This window comes from Setaria viridis, chromosome 3 (genome assembly GCF_005286985.2).
Source record: "Setaria viridis chromosome 3, Setaria_viridis_v4.0, whole genome shotgun sequence".
Taxonomy (NCBI): domain Eukaryota; kingdom Viridiplantae; phylum Streptophyta; class Magnoliopsida; order Poales; family Poaceae; genus Setaria; species Setaria viridis.
This window is the reverse complement of record NC_048265.2, coordinates 15,868,770-15,885,499: the sequence shown is the minus strand read 5'-3', so window position 1 is coordinate 15,885,499 and position 16,730 is coordinate 15,868,770. Positions and strand designations below refer to the sequence as shown.

Below are 16,730 nucleotides of genomic sequence, written 5' to 3'. Positions count from 1 at the left end.
AAAACAAACCTAACAAAATTGGTTTCACTAAGGTAGCATTTGGATGTAGATATTGAACCTCAGAATTTAGAATTGGCATTGATAGTTCCGAATATCGGTTGTTTGGATGCTCTGGAACTCTGAATTGGAAATGAAGCCTAATACCAGCCGGCATTCAGCCCACTCCCACCCCATCACCTGCAATACCAACCCAACACCCTCGGTAGTGGATGGAATTGCTCCCACTCCTACCTCCACGGGAAGTCATTACCTTTTTTTGTTACGGTAGATGCATTTTTTTTTTTGCGGAATGGAATAGTGACGTAGCGTGTAGATCATTTTGGGTAGAACACCAAACTAAGCTGGGCCAGATCCCATGTAGCTGAAGCCCATAGGGACTCTACGTATCCTTTCCGTAAGCGGGCCGCAAGACAGCCCGGCCGGTGGACTCGTCGAACCAGCCTCCTTTCCACCGGTGGGGGCAGGTGCGCGCTGACGTGGCGCTCTGTTCCCGCAACAACAAAAACCTTGCGCACGGACCGCGTGCCTCCCATTCCCCTTCCTCCCTTTCTCTCTCTCTCTCTCCCCCCGCATCCATTCCCAATTCCCCACCCCTCCTCGCCGCCGCCGCCCCACCGCAGCCACCAACTCCACCGCATCCGGAGCCATAGTCACCGACCGCAACCCCCGCGGCGATCGGTGCCCTCTATGCGCCCAGCTCCCGCGGCGCCCCGCGGGCCTGCTAGCGCGTTCCCCGCGCCGGGGCGTGCCATGGTGGGGTGGAGATAGGAAGGCGCGGCCTTTGGGAATTGGGACTGCGCCGGCGGAGGGAGAGGCGCGGGAGCGCGTGGCTAAAGGTGGGCGCCTCGCCCGCCGGATGGCCGCCGATGACGCGGCGCGGAGCAGCAGACGGATGGATCTGAACCTCTACCTCGGCCTCCCCCGCGCGCCGCGCGCCCGCCGCCCCGATCTCGGCTCCGACCTCGCGCTCGGAACCCCCATGCTGTCGTCATCGTCTCCATCCTCCTCGGCCGCCTCCGCGGACGCGCCGCCGCCGGAGGGCGAGCCGCTCCACCCGCCCTACTCCCCGTCCCGCGCCGATTTGGTGCGCCCGCCGACCCCGGCGCACGAGCCCTACAACCCGTTCGCGCCCGAGGCGCTCCCGCCCTACATGCCTCCGCCGCCCCTGCCGGTTCCAGGGGCTTTACCTGTGCTCGCCGATGAGCTTGAGTTCGGTTTCTCCGACGCGCACCTGGGTCTGGTCGAGCGGTTAGCAGACCGGCCGTCGTCGTCGACCGCATCCTCTTCGTTCCGCCCAGATCGTGCCGAACGCTTCCGCCGCTTGATGTGCATGAGTGGGTCTCGCTACTTCCGGCCAAGACGGTTCCGGTCAGACCTTCCACCTCTCAGCTCAGAGGCCCCTAGCCTGGAGAATGATGCTCCACCACAACCACCTGAACCAGAAGAGCCTGTCCATGATACTGTGGAGGAGAACAAGGTGGTTGCCGATGGTGCTGTTGTGGGCGTCTCAGAGGATGAGGGAACCGAGCATGGTAAGAGTGCTGCAATGTTTGAGTGTAATATCTGCTTTGAAATGGCTGCTGAGCCGGTGGTTACCTCCTGCGGCCATCTTTTCTGCTGGCCATGTTTATATCAGTGGTTGCATGTCCACTCTAGCCATAAGGAGTGCCCTGTCTGCAAAGGAGAGGTGACTGAAGGGAACATTACTCCTATCTATGGGAGGGGGAATTCAGGTTCAGATGTGGAGAAGAAGGTTGCAGAGGATGGAAATGCATCTGGCCCCAAGATTCCACCAAGGCCACATGGCAATCGGCTAGAGAGCTTCCGGCAGCAGTTTCACCATTTGCGACCCATATCTAGAAGGCTTGGTGAGGCGCACGGTTTTTTGTCTACGTGGAGGCGCATTCTTGATCAGCATTTAATGAATAGCGTGAGCAGGTTTGAAGGGCCTCCTGAAGCAACTGCCCAGGAAATTCCTCCGAATGCAAGCCGTTTTAGCCGAATGACTACTAGGTTGAGAGCAAGGAGGTTGCAAAGAGAAGCAGAAAACCCTACATCCATTGCTTCATCTGCCCCAGGTAGTGGTGGGCAGCCTGGAAACAATATATCCGATCTTCCAAGGCGCACTTCAAGTCCATTTCCATCAGAAGGGATGGATTTATTGCGACACTTTGATTTTTCTGACCTTGAAGACTCGGAAAGGTTTGCGACTGCTTTCAGTGAACTTAGGCGAATTGTAAGGCCTAGCCATTACGGGGCATCAACATCATCAAACCCACCAAATCCTGAGCCGGTTGATGGAACTCATATTGTCACGGGACTGGCTGCAGATCAAGCTTCTAATTCAAGCACCATGGCTGTGATTCAGGAAGATGCAGCTTTCACTGAAAGCGCTGGAGAACCTAGTAATGCAGGGTCTTCAAGGTCCCTGAGGAGGAGGAGAGGAGGTGATGCCTTAGGTTCTTTGGATGTAGATGGTGGGGACCTACATCAGAACAAGAGAAGACGCCTAAACTAAAGCTGAAGACAGCCGAATTGAAGCCTGCAGGTTGGAGCAATGTTCTAATTTGCTTGCAGTGCTGTTCACAGTTTAGCCTTTTTACCTCTTTGCTAGGTAATATCTGCTCAGTGTGGTATGAAGTTCTTCCTCTTTACTAGTTTACTAGGTAGAGTGGAGCTGGTTGCCTTAGTTCCTTCCGACCTGTTCGATTTGTGCGATCACCATGCATACTGAGGAAACCTGACGTTTGCCATCAGATGAATTTTCCTTGATAGTAAATTGTATGTGCAGATCTGTATTTTCCTTGATAGTAAATTGTATGTGCAAATCTGTACTCAATGAAATCACCAAATCAGTCTCTAGTTCAGAAATAACACATGGACCCCTGAATATTGTTTGCGGATAGCTTCTAATTCTATTGAGCATTGAACTCAAGCTAAAATATTGGTCCAACGAATCATACAGACTTTTGCCAGTTTGCTGTTTGCTGCTGCTCTGTGCCTACCCTTACCAGCCAATGAGGCACGCTGGTTGCAGAAAGATCTTCTCTCGTGTTTATCTTATCATAGGATATGAAAGCTAAATTCTGTTTCTTATTAACTGGTTTACTTATTAGTCACTCTCTGTCGTCTTTTCGCCTAACTTATTTTGTTAGCTTATGAGTTCAGCAAATTTTGGCTACGCACACAGCACACTATAGTGGCTAAGGGGTGTTTCAGATCACGCCGCTTCTGTCTAGTCTTCCAGTGCTGTCATTACTGTGCTTACCTATTTCAGAGGGTTGTTGCTGAGCCTTACCCACTATTTAGTTGACTTATGACATGTTATACTGCTGGAGATAATATGTGTGTTGCTATAGTTATGCTCATGTATTCATGGCTGGCTGATGGCCTGGAGTTGCACATTCTGTTTTATGCTGAGAAAATATCTACAAGAAAAAGAAGTGTATAGCATGCATGGTGGCTCGTTTGATAGGGGAGTTCTGGTTCAAATTTGTTGGGTTTATCTTAGATTTGAAAAAGATTCCGAGAATGCCTAAGGTCAATCCCTCGGCTAAACACCCTTTGAATGTCCTTTATGTGCTCCCTTTTTCCTTGTAAACCTTTTGATATGTTTTCATGTTCTATGGTCCTATTCTGTTTTACCCGATGCTGCGACGCCATTGCAACTTTTGGTTTGCGTTTGTCAGAGCGTCTATTACTCTACTCCTTCCGTTCCATTCCAAATTGTAGGTCGTTTTAGTTTTTTAGTTCATAGATATTATTATGCATATAGACATATGCTAGTCTATATGCTATATCTAGGTGTATAGCAAATATTATGCATATAGAAATGCTAAAACGACCTATAATTTGGGATGGAGGGAGTATTATATAAATCAATTGTCCTTTTATCATGAGTATGTGCACGATGCTGTTCCTCGCTTCCCACAGCTGGCGTGACATGGTCTCACGTCACATGGCTCCCAGCCACCCACCCCAACATGTCCAGTGTTCGCCCAGGCAGATCGTCCTCGACCTGTCACCGGGCTCCTGCTGCGCTGCCGTGCCTTTGCCTCCGCCTTGGGTCCTCCTGCACGCGCCCGCTGTGGATCGTGCCCGTCTACACGGCCACCGGCGGCAGCGCCACCGAACTGGCCGGTGAGCCTGCGGGCTTGCTGGGCCCATCGGTGGCACTGGCTGACTGGCACGGCACGCGATTGCTCTGCCGAACAGCGTAGCGTCAGGGCGGGCTGGGAATCTAGGATCTCTGTGCGGCGGTCATCCCCTGCCCTGGTTCCTGCGGCGTGTCGTCGTTTTCGCCTCTTTTCCTGGGCGTCCGGGTGGTTTCTCGTTGTTGGCTGGCGGCAGGGAACTTTGATTGATCCGTTGAATTTACTGGGCGAGATGGGATGATCCCTGTGCCTGGGACATGGCATATGTTTGGATACCCTTTGCTAAACTTTAACACATATCACATCGGATGTTTGATACTAATTAGGAGTAATAAATATAGTCTAATTACAAAACTAATTGCACACATGGAGTCTAATTCGCGAGACGAATCTATTAAGCCTAATTAGTCCATGATTTGACAATGCAGTGCTACAGTAATCATTTGCTAATAATGGATTAATTAGCCTTAATAGATTCGTCTCGGGAATTAGACTCCATCTGTGCAATTAGTTTTGTAATTAGCTCATATTTAGTTCTTCTAATTAGCATTTGAACATCCGATGTGACACTGCTAAAATTTAGTAACTTGTATCCAAACACCCCTTAATTAGTTGTGATTGTGGCAGGCCATGCTTCTTGTGGGATGTGACGAGTGACGCAAAGCTGTGGTGTGCCAAATCTACCGCATGGACTCAAGTCTCAAACCAGCCAAACTTTGCGGAAAAAAAATTGGTGCCAAATAAACTAGTATCTATCTTTTTTTTTATAAAGAGTATCTATTTATTTCCTTTTGTCAAACCTGCAGCACTACGCGCACCAGCTCCTCGACCTCCGTTTCGCGTTTCCTCTACGTTACGCAAGCTGCTGGGCAGTGGCAGCCCGCCTCCGAGCCTCGACGAGAAAGCGCTCGCCACGCATATGACTAGCTCGGCACCTGGGCGTCCCGCTCGGCGAACAACCGCATCTCGAACTTCGCCGATGGCGCCTTCGTGGACTCGTCCTCCGTCGCCACCGGACGTCATGTTCTGAGTCACACCCGGACTGGAGAGGGCCAACACACTGCGTCGGGGCCGAGGAGCTGGTGCGCCTTGGGGGCCGCATTGGAGCTGGTGCGGAAGGAGTGCGCCGAAATCAAGCGCTCCACGTCTCCGCCAGAATTGGCATTCCGTTCAGAACACAGGCCACCCAGCGCCTGGGAAGGTGACATCGATCAATAGCGCGGCCAAAATGGGTGGTACGTAGTTCCGAAAGTGGGTGACTACCTGCAAAACTACAATTTCAGGAGTGGTAGTTCTGAAAGTGGTTACCTGTACTGTAAGACTACAATTTTAACAGGAGCGAGGATTGCCCAATTAGAGCAGAACGAGCAACGTCTTTTACTTTTATATAGACAACACGACCAGAACCATGCAACCATAGTCATGAGTAACATGTCCTTATTGCAATAAGCAGCAGAGCAATTAGCAACAGATGCAACTTCTGCTCATCGTTTCACTTCAGGATACAAGTGAGGTTTATATGTGCGAAGGACCCGGATCATTGAGGTTCTGGTGCATTTCAACCATCTGATGTGCCAATGCCTATGCCGGACAGACACGACTAACCACAAGCACAAGACCTCAAAGCGTTATTACAATGCGAAAGGATTCTGGTGCATTTCAACCATCTGATGTGCTAATGCCTATTGCTGGACATACACGACTAACCAGTAACCACAAGCACACAAGATCTCAAAAGTGTACTTACAATGCGAAAGGAGGGCATAATTGAACTGGTGTAAAACATTCTTGGCCCAAAATTTATTCTATCCACCATTGCAGTATTTGAGTTGTGAAGGACAAATCCTTCGTGTCAGAAGAGGGGAGTAACTCAAGACACCAAAAAGAAGGAGCAAGTCTAGGTTCATGCTCCTCACACCCAACAACGAGCGTCAAAAGAAAACCCAATGATATGCGACTACGATCGTTTTGCAATTGCTTCAGTAAGAAAAGAACAATGGAGAACGCAAGTCTACAGGGGTGAGGGAAGAAAAGCTACTTCAGCTGCAAAACATTTCATGGCAGGTTTCTACATGGGTGAGGAGAAGCTGAACTGGATTCCGGTCTTTCCACTGTCATGCTCAGCTTGCTTCAGAATGTAACAATAATTCACCTGGATAAAGATGGAAAAGATGATGTTAATCTCAAAGCAGTCAAGCAGATATCTATACTAATATGGAAACCATGAGTTGAAAAGGGGAAAGGGAACGTACCTCCACCCGGAAAAGTTTAGTAGGCAAAATAATGCCAGCACCAGCAGAGCTCCTGAATGTGCGCTTAAAATCAGATACTGAGAAATTCTTGTACTCGCCCTCCGACAATTTCGTAAGGTTCCCAGCAGCCAGAAATGCATGACCGTGGATTCCAGCATCTCTGAATAACTTCAGTGGCAGATCAAAAGAAAGGTCAGCAAAGGCAGACACAGCCAGATCACCTCCCAAGTAATCCCTTCCTGGAGCCGGAGCAGAGCCACTGTCTGATTCATTGGGTACAAGCCTCCGTGCTTCTGTTGGGCCAACTCCTCTTGTTTTAAAACCCAGCAGGGATGACAGCCCGCTCAAGCTGCAAACTGGAGAAGAATGACCTCCAAGGAAAAACCTATCAGGCACAGGTGAAGACGAATTCATGAACCCCCTTCCAAGTGGTAAAATGACACCCGCTCCGACGCCAACATTTAGAGCAGCATTATAAAATCCCAAAGGCACAGCGCCACGAACATCAAACTCCTGAACCAAAGCCAACAATAGCATTTATGTAAGAAAGTGATGGTGACAGCCGAGATGATTATAGGATAGTATACACTTGATGCAATTACTTCATACATAGACTGTGAGGGCCAAGCAAAAAATTTAAAGTTATGAAAAACAAGGATGAGGGTATAACCTGCCGAAAAAATCTCAAGCCCTTGTTATCCCATAGACCACCAACTTGAGAAGTTGACTGAAATGCATATCCTTTTGTTGGCCTGAGAAGTGAATCCCTCTCATCGATCTTGTATGTGTACTTCAATGCAGAAAGAAGGTTATGCCCTAACTGCCTCCTTATAGCCTTAGATGAGGCACGTGACGGATCAGTTAAGGTACGCCACGTAAGGTTGTAAGACAAGTCATGGTTCATTGTTGAAATCAAGCCAAATGAAAGGCCAAGTAGACGCTCCTTGTATGATGAAAACTTCAGCCAATCTTGTGATGACAAAGATGCCCGGGCCATCAACGGTGTTGGTATCGATTTAAACCTTGGTAGGTAGATTCCAACTCCAACCTCTGTTGTTTGGTCCCAACCATAGGAACCTGATGCATCCCAGATGTCACCATAGCCGAACGGATTCTTCAACTTAAGTGACCCTTCCAACGACCAAGATCTTGCCTACAAGAGTAGCAAGTCATTGGGTCATGCATCAGTTGTGCAAACATCTTAATTAGGTAGCAAGATTTATTGGAATTCACTACACAGTTATCAAATGCTGTAATGCATTTTCTATGGTTTTCTTGTTTTATTCAGCATTTCCTCCTCTTATGATGTTGACAATACAAGCTCAGTAAACATTTTCACCAGTAAATTTACAGAAAGTTATTGAAAAGTAAAAATATTCCATTATACTAAGTGTTTGTATTAGGTATGTGACAAGAGCTAACAACCTGGAAAAAGATTAAATTTACTTTCTTAAAAAAAGTTAACGAGATTCCAAAATACGAGGATAAGTGGCTTATCCCTGATAAAATAAATTCAATCTAATCACCTTTTATTTTCATTGAACCCAGTGGAACCTATGCTCAACCTCAGCAATTATATCTTTTCTATGGTTTCTGGGAAAAAGGTTTATAACCAAGTTTCAGTAGTGTTTGTATTGGGAGCACGGAGCATATGGCTCACAAGGAACAATAGGGTTCTCAATCAAGTACTACATTCCAATATGGAAGGCCAGAAAAGAATTTCATGATAGAATTTCCTTGGTTATCCAAAGAGCAAAGCCAACAGTTTCATTAGCAGCTCCTAGACAATTTTCTGTAAATACATTTCTTCTTACTCCTTGTTCCTTTTCCTTTTTGCACATATTTTCTAACATATAATCTATACATGCTGTAGGATCCTGTCCTAGTGTTTTCCAAAAAATAAAGAAGTGTATAGAGCATATTAAGGATGTGCCAAAGGGCAAACGGACAAAACACAATTATATATTAAATAAACTGATATAAAACATCAACAATTCTATGCTTAATTCCGACAAGCGAATTCACCGCTTGAACTGACAGAAAAATTGCCATATGGCCTTATTTGGGCTAACATGTTGGGACTGGGATGGTTTTGACCTCCAACTCTAAAAACCAAGCATCAGTCCACAGCTTTAAGTTCTGAAAGAAAAGATAAACATGCTCTTTGTATTTCTATCAACTGACAACCATTTATAATAACTTAAGCTCAACTACTAACAGACAATTGCTGCTTGCTGTAGAACAATTTGGTGACTACAATGAGTATATCTGAGAACTACGGATTGTCAGATAAGTACCAATAACCCTACTTTTGAGCAGTACATTGTTTATGAAATTATATGTCCAACTACAGAACGAAAGTAAATTATCCAGTGAACTTGGTACTGAAGAAAATAATCTCCTCCGATGTTTCCATTATTCCCCATTCAGTGTCTGATATTCGCAAAAGGTATATCCAATGAACACAAGGGAAGAGCAAAAATGTTACCGGGACTTGGTATGCATACAATAAAAAAAGGTATGCTAAACACTAAAGCATGCCAGTGTATTTATCAGCAAAGAAAACGAAGTAATGGGCCTCCATTATCAAGAGATTGGCCAAACTATTGGCTGCACTTCTTACAAACTTCATGTACTTAGAGACTTATTTATATCGCTCTTCAGGTTCATCGTTACATAAAAACAGGATCTCAAAAACTTCCACTAGAATTGACGACTATGAATCTAGATCCCCATCCGGACCTCACTGTATTGGTAACCATTACCTCATGCCTCAAGCCACACTCAATTTGATCACCCAATGCAATATCTATACAACCGAGCCAAGAAGAGAGCTCACCTCGGGCTTCGAGTATACGCCGGCGGTACCGGTGAGGGGGTTGGCGGCCTCGACGACCTCGACGACAACGTTGGTGGTGCCGGGCAGCTCGGGTGGCCCCGCGTCGAGCGTGATCTTGACGGCGTCGAAGACGTCGAGCCTGTGCAGCCGGCCGGTGGCGACGCTGGCGGCCCGGAGCAGGTCCTGCACGGTGGGGGCGGCGCGGAGCAGGTCGGCGACCTCCGCCTCGATGAGCTCATCCCGCGTCTTGGTGTTGCCCTTGATGATCACGTCGTGGACGCGGATGCCCACGGGGTCGGACGACAGCCTCCGGAACACGGACTGCACCCGCTCCCGCTCCGCCGCCGCGGCCGCGGGCCCGTCCAGCTCCTCCTCCTCCTCCTCCTCGTACTCCTCTCCATCCTCTTCGTACTCTTCCTCCGCGAACTCGGCTCCGGCTTCGGCAGTGGGCTCGTGGGGCTTGGCGTCCTTAGGCTTAGGGTTTTGGTCGGCGGCGGGTTCGGCGGCGGCAGACATGGTTGGGGTTTGGGGTAAGGTGGGGAGAGCGGCGCTTCTTCGTGTTTAGCAAGACGTGCGCCCCCCGTGGCGAATAAGCCGAATGAGCTGCCATTAAAGGATGGGCCTTGGGCTTTAGCGGGCTGGATTTGCACCGAACGCACCGGTGGCGCCTGACGGCCCACTTAAAATCAGGAAAAGAAGAACATTTCTGTGTCCCAATACAAATAGCAGAAATAAACACTCTTGGTTAAACCACACTTGCAGGATGTAACTATGTAAGTAGGAGCCAGTAGGTTGTTCTGAGATTTCACAGGTACATGATGCATTAAAACACTAGTCAAGTCAGCACCGTAACACATAATGAGAAACGATAATTAACCTCAGTAGGATGTTGTCAAGTCAGTAGTAGCACAAACAGCAACAGCATTTAACACCTCGTCCCCGCGTAAACCATCACCTAAAATTTGCTGCCGCTGATTCAGTACCTGTACTGCCAATGTTACTGTCATGTCCTGTGCTGGATCTGATCTGTTCGTCTAAAAACACTTGGGATTATATGCGGTTCTGCATCCACAGCGTCGATCTTCAGCGACAGCGAGCACAAATTCTCTTCTAGAATTGGACAGCACATTCTCAGCTGTAGCTCAACTCTTGTGTAGTTAGAGCAATCGAAATAATACTTTATCCAGTCACATCTTACATTTTGACCACCATTGATCTATTCTAATATGCTAACAAATAGAATAAATTTATGATGTTACGGAAGTATTTTTCAAGATGATCTATGAATATGATTTTTTTATGTTTCCGAACCACTTACTTTGAAAACCATTCATAATCAAAAGTTTCAAAATTTTGAACGAAAGCTGCTCAACAAGCGGCTGTGCAAGTGGTGGAGCCGTGGAGGTGCACACTTGCAAATAAGATAACCTTTCGCCACAAGCGCGCCGCGCGCGCCAGCTCCCCTTTCGGCAACCTCCATCGAGGCCTATAAACGCCTTCACGAGAAGTAGGGAGCTCACTCCATGGAGGTCCAACCGACCAACGCCCAACCACCATCGTCTCTAGAGCCTTTGCCGATTCGCTCCAGCAGTGCCCGCGCCCGCGCGCATATCGATCTCCAACCACCGGACCACGCAGCGCCTGCCTTTTATACGCCTCCCGCGTTGGTGGTGCGTGCATGCGATGCCGCCGTAGTAGTTGCTGCTGCTTACGGGGAGCGGCGGGCGGCGGCGGAATGGACGTCGCGGTGACCGTTGGCCCCGATCACCGGAGGCGGCGGAAGGGCAGCAGCGGGCACGTCGTCGCGCAGCTGCTCGAGTCGCCGCTCCCGACGCCGCGCCGCTCGTGCTGCGGGCGGGCCGCCGACGCGTCGCCCGCCTCGCGCCGCGGCCGCGCCGACGCGTCCCCGCAGCGCGGCCATGTGCCGTTCAAGTGGGAGAGCTCGCCGGGCGTGCCCAAGAGCGCGGCGTGTGCTGGCGGAGGAGGCAAGGAGCGGGAGGTGCCGCTGCTGCCGAAGCCACCGCCGGGGCGGTGCGGCGGCCCGTGCCGCGCGCGGGCCTGCCACCACAGCAACACCACCGACTCGAGCAGCGTCCATGACGACGACACCTTCTCCGAAGCTCTTGACAGGATCTCGTCCTCCGACCGGCTCGCCGCGCTCTCCGCACGGCTGAGCGCCATCGACGGCGTCTTCGGCTCGCGCCGCTCGCCGAGCTTCATCATGGACCGCTTCCTCCCGGCCGCCAATGCCATCGCCACCACGTCCGCGGACAAGCACCCGAGGAGGCGGTCGCCCTTGCTGCGCTCCAAGTCAAGGCACGCCAAGGACGCCGAGGCCCCGGCCAGAGCCAGGCACGACGTCGCGCACATACGGCGCCGCGCTCTCGCCCGCGAGCAGCCCAAACACACCCTGCCGCGCCAGTGCACGGACGCGGCAGCGGCACAGGCGCAGCCCCCGCCGCGCGTCAACGAGGACGCGCAAGGCGACCGGATGACCCCGAGGGCGTGCGGGTTCATGTTCTTCGTCCCCTGGAGCGCCAAGCCGGTGCTCCTCGGTTTCCAGCGTAGCCCGGCGCGTTCCCGGACGCCGCGCGCCGACGTCGTCTCTGCCGCCGCGTCCTCTCCTCCTCGCCGGAGCATCACGCTAGGCGATGTCCTGGAGAAGGAGCGGAAGCTACGCGACAGCGGCCTGTCGCGCTGGCACGATGAGAAGAGCGGCAGTGGCAAGGAGTGGTCGAATCCAGGGTGGGGCATGGCGCTCCTCGGCACGAGCAAGAGGTACTGCGCCGACGCAAGGAAGGCTCTGAGCAGGCTGACCCGCTCTGGAACGGACGGCGGCGACAGCCCAAGGATCGGCAGGGAGAGGCGGAGCGGTAAGCCAGGGGCCTCGATGCTGCGCTCGATGTCGGTCAAGATGCCGCCGTTGTCGCCGCCGTCCGAGTCGTGGCTCACCAACGCGCGGAGAAGCAATGCGGGGAATAACAGAAGATGATGGCACTTTTGATCGACGTGAGAGCCAAATTGCACATATTAGGGATGGCTGTTTTCATGTTTCTTTTCATATTCCACGCCTTCAATAAAACCAGCCGGTGATTGCCAATTTGCCTTTGGCATGCCACATGTATCGATTTCAAAACTGTGGAAATTAACAAATGTTTTTCAGTAGGAATGCTGAGAACACATATGCATGTGTTCACTTTGCTCATATTTGACTGATACAAGAAATGGTATAAACTTTACAGGTTTTCCAAGATTTATCTGCTCCTCATAGAGCAAAGAATGAAAGAATGCTTGGTAAATAAAAAAGAATGAAAGAATGGCGTACTCAGGCATATCTGTACAACTGTAAGCCCTGCCTAAAAGTACTAAACTGTACAATCTTCTATATTTCTCCTAGCAAATGGTCAGAATTGCAGAGTTGCTGCAAGTTAGCACAATTGACTGTCTCTATGCCGAAATGATTTCAAGTTCAGCCCACCACAGAGCACTTTTCCTCGGAATCGCCTGATCTTGAGTGATCCCAGTGATTTCTTGCATCCTCTTGGTTAGCTCTGCCATTGTCGGTCTCCGCCTTCGGTCCTCGGTTATGCATAAACGAATCAGCTCTGAGAATGCCCTGACATGCTCCTCAGGGACTGAATTTAGCGTTGGGTCGACCATACCCATCACGGGGCTAACACCATTAAGATATCTCTGTGACCATAGAACAAGGAGGCCATCATCGTCAGAATATGGACGCCTTCCAGAGATCGTCTCAAGTAGTAGCAAAGCGAACTTATACACTGTGCTGTACTCATCAGGAGCATCATCTTCATCTTCATCTTCATCTTCTTTCTTGCCAGCGCCAAAGCTGATGTCTGAAACCTTTGTGGCATCATCTTCAGTCAAGTATATGCATGAACTGTTTAGACTCCTTAGGGTTACAGGAATGTTCTGCTGGTGCCTGTAGCTCAGACAGTACACTACTCCCATAGCTATCCGTAGGCGCGATTGCCAATCCAAGTGCTCGGCTTCTTTAACTGCAATAACAATGTTTTGATGGTGCTTAGCAAAATACTAATATGAATATCACGTCAACAGTTGCTAATTCCATAAGCCCTAGTGTGAAGACTGTCAATAACAGATAACAAGGTCTTTGCAGCCTCACAATACCCCACAATGTACCCTTAAAACAAAAAGGTAGCTCACAATTGAATTTACCATGCAAGCGCTCGAATAGTGATCCATTTGAAACATATTCGAACACCATCATCCGAATAAATGGTGTTTCATCTTCACAGTAACCCACAAGGTTCATAAGATTCTTATGGTTTACCTTTGATAATGCTTCCACCTAGAAATGCAAAGTATAATCATGCTCAAAAACCAGCTCTTACAGTTTGGAAAAGGAATGGGAGAGAAAAACCAACTTATACCTTGTTCATGAAATGTGCTTCAGCTATAGCAGACCAACCTCCCGCGTAAGCTACCATTGTAGACACCACAGCTATTTCCGCTCCGCAGGGGAGAGTTCCTTTATACAGTGTAAATCCAGGTAGTGTGCCAATTATGTTGCTGAAACCTTCACAGGCTGTTTCAAGCTCAGACCGTCTGAATATAGTTATCCCTGCATAAATAGGGGTTAGAATTTGCCTCTGTTCTGTTTGTGTATTGGAGTAAAGCAATATGCAATGTTCACCCTAGCCATAAGCAAACTACAGAAATAGAAACGACTACAGAAAAGTTAGCATTGAACAAAACTGCATGGCAAAACATTAGCACATCTACCAACCTTCCATGGCAGTGGTTTGTAATTGCTTGCTTGAAGTGGTTGCAGACAAGGGTACAACAGTGCTAGTCTTCCTGTGGCAGTAGTAAAAGAAGCATACAGCTGACAAGGCTACCACCAAAAACCCAAAAGTTGCTCCAATCGATGCATATATTTTTGAACTACTGTTGCTCTTGTTCTCTTTGCTTTTAGTTTGCTCTATGGGGGGTGATGCAGGAGGGGTTGGAATGGGTTCAGGAGGAGATGGTGCCAGTGGAGAATTCAGCGGTGGAAACCCCCTCTGGAAGGGGGGTATCCTTACTCGATGCTCTGGAATGTGAATCATTTCGGAATCTTTTCGTTTGCTCAGTAACAGTCTTCTGACTCTGATCGTAGCAAACCTTGCAGTGAGTACCCTGTTTAACCAATTTATGTCTTGATTTTCAGATTCACATATCCTAGTTAGCTCATGTAATCCAACCGGTAAACCCCCGGAAAGCCTGTTGCCTTTAAGAAATCTGTACCTCGAACAATGAAATCAATGTCAGGTAGTGAAGTTAATCTGAGAGAAACACTTGTTACATGAAGTTCTCACTCACAGAAATTCTAGGGATAAAATGTTTTGCAAATCTGATGGAATTGATCCACTGAAATTATTATATCCCAGATCCAGCATCTTTATATCCTGTAGATGTCCTATTTCTGTAGGTATGATACCATAGAACGAGTTGTTGTGAAGAATGCTGTATGGGAAAACAAAACTAAATCAGGATACCAAGCAGTTGGTAAACCTTCCAAAAAGGCAAATACAAAACTGCAGATACAAACATTGAAATAAGATCTTTTTGGTTGAGTAGGCATGCACTATTCATCAGATGAACTTCCAACTGATGATAGGAAGAAGTTCTTTAAATTCAAATTTGTAAACCACAGGCTACAATAACCAAGGATTTTTTATTTTAAGAAAAAGGTCATCCAAGATAGGATTTGTAAGTGGATATTTGCATGACAACAGCTTATCTTTCTTTTTTTTTTTCAAACCCATTCTAAGGTATTCATTTGTTTAAGTTCCAACTAAACTCAAAGGTTTATTACAGTAAGCGCATCAAATAAGAAACAACCCTGCTTTATCTAACTAGATACTCAGAAAGAAAACTAAAACACTAGATGACATTCCTGAATTTACATCTGAAAGGCTTAAGATCCTGAGGCCATCAAAATTTAGAATTAAGAAATCATACTGATTAAAAGTTTCCAAATCAATGTGTAAAATACGCATCAGCAAAAGCAAAATACTCCTGAAGCAAGTATAGAATGTGCTTACAGAGATTTCATATGCACAAGCTTTCCAATCTCAGGAGGTAAAACACCCTTTAGACCAAGATTTGCTAAGTTCCTGCATAATTGCATACTCAGATTTAGGGTAACACATAGACATGATTAATTAGAAACAACCACATAGTATTACGCTCTAAATTCAAGCACAAAATAAATATCGCTACTTTACACTAGAGAAAACACGAATGCGTAGACGGACACCTCCACGGACTAAGCTATGATTCCTAACATCACAGGTTATTTTAGATAGTTCATAAATATATATCCACAAATGATTTTTTTTTGTGTGTACTTGTCTTTTGCTGTGCAAAAGAGAACAACTTACAGGGTCATGACCAGTCCATCATCAGAGCACTCCACACCGAACCAAGAACAAGGGCTCATACTCCCTTCATCCCAACTCTTGAGAGCGCCATACGGGTCCGCATCGACCACCTCTTTAAATTTCAGCAGAGCAGCACCTGCAATTCAGCAAAGAACCCCCAAAACATTGTCAAAACAAAGGTTGGAGGGACAAAAGAGTGAAAGACCCACCCAAGCAAGCGATCCAGACCACAAACCCAGTACCTTCATGATTGAGAGACGCGCACAGCTGAAACCCCATCAAGAACCAGAAGAAGAAACACACCGCCGGGACTCTCCTCCGACAAGTCCCCATGCCTGAAGTCTTAAGAGCAACTTCGCAAGAACACAACCCTAAAGAAGCACCAAAACCCGCTGGTTTTCCTCGAAGAACGAGTTGCTCCTCCAAGAATCAGCGCCGAAGATCCTACCTTTCCTCCGCCCTTGAGATGGATTCCACAAGAACAAGCCGCGTGGTTTGGGTCGGTGGCCAGAAAATGGAGAAGCGGATTACGGGAAGAAAGCCAATAGGACAGGCTAAAGAATTTCACAATAGCCGCCAGGAACGAGTCAATAAGCGGGCAGCTGCCCAATCCGCTCCTCCGAGAAGGACCCTATCTTGATGGATCGGTGGGGAAAAAAAATGCTGCCGGTGCTTTTCTTTAGCGGAAAATTGCGACCAGTACTTGCAGTAGACAAGGAAAAGGAGAGGCAAGAACAGGGGAAAGTGTGAAATGCAGGTGGAATGGAAAAGCGGAACGGGACGCGGAGTCCGACGTCACGTGGTCGTGGAAGTGGAAGCGCACGCTAAAGTGAAGGGAAACGTTCAAGTCGGTTGCGGGGAAGAGGCGGCTTCAGTTGATCAGTTCCTGTCGCTCTAAAGAATCAAAGCTATACTAGGCAATATAAAGGACGCGTTTGGAGGAGTTCCGGCCGGCTCCGGTTCCTGCTGACACCCGCACTGTTGTGTTAGAGGTTGGAGCCGGAGGATGCATAATTTGTTGCTCGATCGGCTCCTCCAATGTCGGTGAAGGAAGGAGAAGAGAGGAAATCAGCTC

The 16,730-nt window shown here is 48.4% G+C and overlaps 3 protein-coding genes across 5 annotated transcripts; 1 reads left to right on the top strand and 2 right to left on the bottom strand.

The window, feature by feature from the left end:
* The first annotated feature begins 535 nt into the window (after positions 1-535).
* LOC117848135 (uncharacterized) lies at positions 536-5,507 on the top strand. 2 transcript variants are annotated; one of them, XR_011897767.1, is made up of 3 exons: positions 536-2,548; positions 4,782-4,887; positions 4,961-5,507. XR_011897767.1 is itself a non-coding variant. In XM_034729462.2 (2 exons), the coding sequence occupies exon 1, from the start codon at positions 857-859 to the stop codon at positions 2,516-2,518; it is 1,662 nt and encodes a 553-aa protein (XP_034585353.1). In that variant the 5' UTR covers positions 536-856; the 3' UTR covers positions 2,519-2,548; positions 4,782-5,507. The 2 variants fall into 2 exon arrangements, 1 of the variants encoding a protein (XP_034585353.1); XM_034729462.2 differs by having other exon boundaries at positions 4,782-5,507.
* Positions 5,508-5,921: 414 nt separating this feature from the next.
* LOC117848136 (uncharacterized) lies at positions 5,922-9,833 on the bottom strand. The gene is made up of 4 exons (XM_034729464.2): positions 9,246-9,833; positions 7,077-7,559; positions 6,407-6,919; positions 5,922-6,306 (listed from the first exon to the last, which is right to left on the bottom strand). The coding sequence occupies exons 1-4, from the start codon at positions 9,759-9,761 to the stop codon at positions 6,223-6,225; spliced, it is 1,596 nt and encodes a 531-aa protein (XP_034585355.1). The 5' UTR covers positions 9,762-9,833; the 3' UTR covers positions 5,922-6,222.
* A 2,567-nt stretch (positions 9,834-12,400) lies between these two features.
* On the bottom strand, positions 12,401-16,522 carry LOC117850287 (protein MALE DISCOVERER 1). Of its 2 annotated transcripts, XM_034732113.2 has the most exons (8): positions 15,898-16,520; positions 15,656-15,791; positions 15,317-15,388; positions 14,592-14,735; positions 14,017-14,510; positions 13,661-13,851; positions 13,446-13,578; positions 12,401-13,264 (listed from the first exon to the last, which is right to left on the bottom strand). In XM_034732113.2, exons 1-8 carry the CDS (start codon positions 15,986-15,988, stop codon positions 12,693-12,695), a joined length of 1,833 nt encoding a protein of 610 aa, XP_034588004.1. In that variant the 5' UTR covers positions 15,989-16,520; the 3' UTR covers positions 12,401-12,692. The 2 variants fall into 2 exon arrangements, with proteins under 2 accessions (XP_034588004.1, XP_034588005.1); XM_034732114.2 differs by lacking the exon at positions 14,592-14,735 and having other exon boundaries at positions 15,898-16,522.
* Positions 16,523-16,730: the final 208 nt, after the last annotated feature.